Source organism: Nelusetta ayraudi, unplaced genomic scaffold (assembly GCF_046127955.1).
Source record: "Nelusetta ayraudi isolate G7.1 ecotype Tasmania unplaced genomic scaffold, CSIRO-AGI_Nayr_v1 ptg000070l, whole genome shotgun sequence".
Lineage (NCBI taxonomy): Eukaryota > Metazoa > Chordata > Actinopteri > Tetraodontiformes > Monacanthidae > Nelusetta > Nelusetta ayraudi.
Window position 1 is genome coordinate 6,159,649 of NW_027466120.1, and position 6,109 is coordinate 6,165,757.

The 6,109-nt window shown below is 49.5% G+C and overlaps 1 protein-coding gene across 1 annotated transcript; it reads right to left on the bottom strand.

The window, feature by feature from the left end:
- Positions 1–482: 482 nt before the first annotated feature.
- On the bottom strand, positions 483–4,232 carry zfp64 (zinc finger protein 64 homolog (mouse)). The gene is made up of 6 exons (XM_076041780.1): positions 3,990–4,232; positions 3,670–3,828; positions 3,446–3,592; positions 3,292–3,354; positions 2,936–3,187; positions 483–2,358 (listed from the first exon to the last, which is right to left on the bottom strand). The coding sequence occupies exons 1-6, from the start codon at positions 4,009–4,011 to the stop codon at positions 1,115–1,117; spliced, it is 1,887 nt and encodes a 628-aa protein (XP_075897895.1). The 5' UTR covers positions 4,012–4,232; the 3' UTR covers positions 483–1,114.
- Between the last annotated feature and the right edge of the window lie 1,877 nt (positions 4,233–6,109).

Consider the following 6,109-nt stretch of genomic DNA (forward strand, 5'->3'; position numbering starts at 1 on the left):
ATTAGTGCAGATCGAGGGACGAGGGAGAAATCAATGGTCAACTTGTTGAGGGGAGACTCCTATTAAGGCGCAGCCTTCACTCGGCCTAGGTACTGAGTGCTCGTGCTCGAGTGTAAAAAAAAAAGTGTTCACAATAACTGAGTGCCACAAGCAAAACGGGCAAAAATCTATTGGAAAATCTATTGGCTGCTGGTCTTGGCTTTTAAAGAGCCTCTTTCCGCGGTCTGCTGAATCCATGACGACGACTTCAATGCGCGCGACTGAAAAAACAAAAACAAAACATCGTCTCGAGATAAAAGGCGACATATGAGATAAACGCAGACTGCCGACACTGGCTCGCAGCACCATGCTGCCACCTCGTGGACAAAACAGGAGAAGTCACCCGAAAAGGGTCCCATCGATTTCAGGGTGCGAGCTTTTTCAAAAAAGCAAAAAATAAAAACGGACTTGGGATTTGGTTCAGAGAGAAAGTGAACGAATCGTAGATGTTATGCAAAATAAGTTTTATTTTCAGGCCTTAAAAATAACGCACGATTAGAGCATAACAAAATACTCCCCTTCAAAAATGATCTTCAAATCTAAGATCTTGTGCTACGACAGTTCATTGTTCCAGACGTGTCAGAAGTCAGCGTGACTTTTTCGTGGTCCAAAGACAAACTGGCCGATCCAGATTGTCCCAGTCTGTGATGACTGAAGTCCATCACACACAGCAGCAGGAGACATACAATGTTTTTGGACTCCACATGCATTCGTCACACACTGCGTAAAGAACCACAACCACAGAGTGGTGCTTTCTACTCCATCCAGTCAACAACCCAACCTGATGTTGATGTTTAATGTCTCTTGCCACACGTCTGGGGCAGATATAAAAAGTTCACTTTGCTATTTCTTCTATAAATAAATAACAGAAAAAGAGATACAACCAGAGGCTGCCAGATGCAGCAAAAAACTTTTTTTTTTTTTGGCAAATATTTCATAATTGTTGTTGAGGATTGATGCCAATCGTGATTCCACATCATGATGCCTAAAAACCCTTTCCCACCGCTGTATGTAATCTTCAGCCGCTCCCACTTCTGACTGAAATGATGCAGTGCATCTCTGGGCGTCGTCGCTCTCACTGCGGGATGTCTGCGTAGAGCGTGTGAGGAGAGAGCTGCTCTAGGACGGCCTGCTGCTGCTGCTGCTGCTGCTGCTGCGGCCCGGCGCTCACCATCAGCGGAACGCTGTGGATGACCAAGTCCTGGCCGCCGAGGCTCAGCTCGGGCACCAGGAGTGCGCCGCCGCCGCCGCCCTCCTCCACCAGCGCGACGGTCTCCGCCACGCCGCCGTGCCCCTCCGTCACCACTGTCACCTCGGTGCCGCCCTCCTGGATGAGGGCGTTCAGGCTCTCCAGCTCGGAGCAGGTGGTGATGAAGGTCTGGGCGCCGTCGAGCGCCACGCCGGTGGGGTCGTCAACGACGGCGGCGCCCAGCTGGGTCAGCAGCACCGTCTGGGGCTCCTCCACGACCTGAGGTGACCCCAGGAGGCTGACCTGCTGGATCATGGAGCCCACCACCAGGTCCTGGGCCTCGGGGCTGAGCAGCACCACGTCGGCTTTACTGTGACCGCCGTCGAGGCCGGCCGCTGTCAGGGGGCTCTCCTGGCCGAGCGGGTGCGACACGATGATCTTGAGCTGCGCGCCGCCGCCGCCGCTGGTCGGCGAGGCGGCGACAGGAAGCGGGTCGGGCGAGTCGGCTGGCCGCAGCTGCAGGGCGTTGCGGTGCTGCTTCCTGTGACTGCGCAGCGAGTCTTCCCTCACGAAGGAGGCGTCGCACAAGTCGCAGCAGAAGGCCCGGGCCGCGTCCAACTTGGCCCGGTACCTGGAGCCCACGGCCCTCAGTGGGTCACCGCCACCGCCGCCAGAACCGCCGCCGCCGCCCTTTTCCGGTTTGTCCGCGTGGCACTTCTTCTTGTGGATGACGAGGTTGCTGCGCTGCTTGGACGCGAAGCCGCAGGCGTCGCACCTGAAGGGCCGCTCCTCAGAGTGGATCCGCTCGTGGACCCGCAGCGCCCCCTTGCTGGAGCAGGAGTAAGAGCACTGGGAGCAGCGGATGGGCTGCGCGGGCCGGTGCTCGCGCGAGTGCTGCCGCAGGACCGTCTTGCTGGCGCAGCGGAAGTCGCAGTGCGCGCACTGGAAGGAGTCCTGGGTGCAGTGCTTGAGCTGGATGTGAGACTTCAGGTTGCTCTTCATGGCACAGCGGTACTCGCAGAAGTCGCACTGGTAGGGCTTCTCGCCTGAGTGGATGCGGACGTGCCTCTTCAGGTCCGAGTTGATTTTGAATTTGGCGTCGCACTGCTGGCACTGGAACGGAGCGTCGCCTTGGAAAGCGAAGGAGAGAGTGAAACGCGTGCAGAGAGCTCATCATGACGGTCTTCAAAAAAAAAAAAAAAAAAAAGACTTTTTAGGACAAAGGGAAACAAGACGATGCTACAGTAGATTTACAATAGAAAAAAAAGGAAATAAAATCTAATAAAAGCAACATATGTTGAAAACTGAACTTGAAAACAAATCTGTCTTTCAAACCCCCGTTTTATTTCTGTAATCCACCCAGCATGCTAAAGCTCCAACCAGCAGCATCCTTGCACTCTGGGGCGGCTGCTGGGACAAAAACCAGGAAGCTACTGTGAGCTTGTAGACCAGCAGCTGCAGCATAAATGCCTGCAATAGGTGATTTGATCGCACGTCTTCGTATGAAATGAAGAGCAAAGAGAAGCAATAACGTCTCTTCTGATTGGCTTTGGCAAGAGCGTCATTAAAGCTCCCCGACTCCTCTGTGTACCAGCAAAACCTTCCTCCAGTCTGCCATGGCACGGAAATCACAGGTGGATGAGCCGCTGACCTCCACAAGCTGCCACCACGAGAGCTTCCGTACAAGACGCCGACGACTCCACCCACCTGTGTGCGAGCGGAGGTGCACCGTGAGCTGGCTGGAGTTGCGGCTGGCGTAGGGGCAGATCTGGCACTTGAATGGCCGCTCGTCGTAGTGGATGCGCAGGTGCTTCTTCAGGCTGCTGCTGTCTGCGGCTGCGTAGGGGCAGTGCTTGCACTTGTGCGGCTTCTCACCCGTGTGCGAGCGGCTGTGCATGTTGAGCTTGTCCCGCCGGCTGAAACGCTTGTGGCACAGCTCGCACTCAAATGGCTTTTCACCTGGATAACAACAACAACAACAACAACAACAACAAATAAACCTTTGTCAGTGCCAGACGTTTGAAAATGTGGAATCCCGTCAAGAGCAAGACAACCGAATGTACCTGTGTGCGTTTTGAGATGCCGCTCCATGTCTTTTTGGCCGTACTGCGTCTTAAAAGTGCAACCTGCAAAATCCCAGAACGTTAGGTGGAGTGATTTTGGAAGTGTTTTTTTTTTTTTATTATTGTAGTTACACATTTTTAAAGAGGCACCAACCTGAGAAACAGCAGACATGTCTCTTTGAAGTGAGGGCCGGTTTCAATTTTTTTGAAGGTGTTTTTTGCGCTCTGGGGAGGATCTTCCTGCCACCTTTCACCACACACGTCTGGTAGGTTTCCTCAAAAACAAACTCTGCAGCAGGATCTGGGCAGGAGAGGAAGACACTTAGACTTAGACGAGGGAAGCATCCCAGTAGAATGGATCATAGAAGTTGTTTAAACCTGTCAGGGGTGCGGCTGTAGTGACTACAGATGAGTCGGGTGTTGGGAGGGAGCATCCATTTCGCTTATGGGTGAGAAACACCTCGAAGTTATTGTACTGCTGCTTGCAGACGCCGCAGATGTGGATGTCCGGGCTCACCTCCACAACAATAGAATGACCTGATGAGAGGGAGAGGAAACGCAAATCACACATTCGTCAATTCAACAGGAAATTCCCCGGCCAGCACCAGAAATCTGGAAGCAAATGACAATTTAATGGGGGTTTCAACCACGACTGAGATGCAAACTAGCAACAAGCCGAATGTTGTGCTTCCTATTACCTATGGTGTTGAACGTTGCCATGTTTCAAGCAGCAGATAAAGTCATCTTCTGGGCCTCAGGAGAAACCACGTCGCCGGTCCCGTGAGCACACAGTGCCGACATACCAGGACACGCAGTGAGCAGAACCATCACATTGTTCAAACCGTGACACATGCCGCAAGATTTGTATCACTGGCAGTAACAGTTTACTACTCGTACGGCAGCGACAGCAGCGCCAAAGCCGAGTTTTACGACATGCTTCGCAACGTTTTGCGGCACGGAAGGGGGAAACGGCGTTGTCTGACGTCACGCGTGGCGTTCATGACGGTGGGAAAAGAGCCACATTGACATGAATGGCTTCTACCGCCTTAATATTATGTTCATAACAAAGGCAAAGAAATTCACTTTAAAGTCTAAATTCTAAGATATATCCCAATGAATCTATAATTTCTGTTTATTGTGGACGTACTTTTTATGTTAAAATGTTATATTGTTACGTTCTTAAAGATGTTTTTATTTTATCATGAAAATAAGAACACACTCATTTATCGAGAATGCTAAACTCAATTATTCACTTCCAGTAAAGGAATTATGTATTGTTGGCTGTCATCAAAATTGAGACAGTTGCTTTTCTTCTCATTATCTATGTAAGTAATTGCGCTTAGAGTTCTTCATATAACGAAGTTTCTATGTCGATTAAAAAAAAAAAAAAAAAAAAAAAGAAATCAACAATCCTTCCACGGATTTACACACTATGGACTCAATAAAAGTAATAACGCAATTAAGAATAATTAAACCATTTATTAAAATTAATCGGTGACCTAAACGTATTTCCCGAGAATTGTGCTCTTGAAAGCAACGCTGCAATTTTCTTGAATGAAATTGAAAGGAAAACTGACAATGAAGCCCCAAATATTTACGTCACAGCTCTACACCAAACCCTTTTAGTCGTTCAGTAAATAACTGTTTTAAACATAACGAACATAACGTTCAACTTTCTGCAGCCTGACTACATTTAATGCTGATTCTTCCTTTGAAGAAGGAACGTTGCGAGATTGCGGACTTTACTGCCATCTAGCGTGTGGGAAGCGACACAGCGATCATGCTTGCGAGTGCTTTGCATGGTGAACCACACGAATGATGCCTGCGTGAAGTCAGCAGCGTGAGAGCACACGCTAAAGTAGAACAGTGAATTATTTGAGGAGGTCACTCTGTGTCGCATACATCTCAATATAGTCAGAGCGCCTCGTGTAATCCGAGCATCAGCATCAGGCACTGCGCAGTAGATGGCGGGGGGTGGGGGTGGCGGCGACTGAATATACGTACGCCACCATCCTTCAAGTAAGGGCAATTTACTGGGTTGTTGAGGTGAGCGAATGAGAATGCCTGCTTTGATGCGAGAGCAGTTGTGCTAGTGTGAATAAGCCATGAAAGTGAGTGACACACAGCTCCATTTTCAGTGGCAGGTCCTTAACTGCCTGATTGCCACTGTGAGGCTCAGGAATTTCCTTACGCTGACTTTCCTGCATGGCAAAGGCACAGGACTTGATTCCTTCCCTGCTGAAACAGCAAATCCTGGAGACAGACGGCAGACGCACACACATACGCACACACGCGCGGTGGCAGGGCCTTCCTCGGCCAGCCCACATGAATTTGACTAGTCGATTACGGCTGTCTCTCGGATGTAATTCTGTCAGGATTGTCTCCACAGACTCCGATAACAGTTTATGTCATCATCTGAAAGTCACGTTTTCCCTCGGAATTCTGGAAACCGATGGCTTTGCTGAGAAGCGGGAAAGAGACGTGGGGGGAAAAAAAGATAAGTAACTAAATAAATAAGTCTGACCAAAGACCGTGTAAATCAAGTGTGCATAAATCCTACACAAACTCAGGCCAGGACATAAAAGAACACATTCACATGTGACAGACCAATGACTCAGAGACGGGTTAATTAAAGAAAGAATTATGTCATCATCCCCGCAGTGGGTAACAGGCCAGTATGCTTCATACTTTGATCTCCACTTCACTTTTACAATCAAAAGAATAGTAAATCTGGTTTTCAATTTTCACAGCTGTCACCGCTCTGAGTCCCTTGTCAGTGTAAAAAAGAAGAAATTAAAAAAATGCTCTGCTGCTCAAG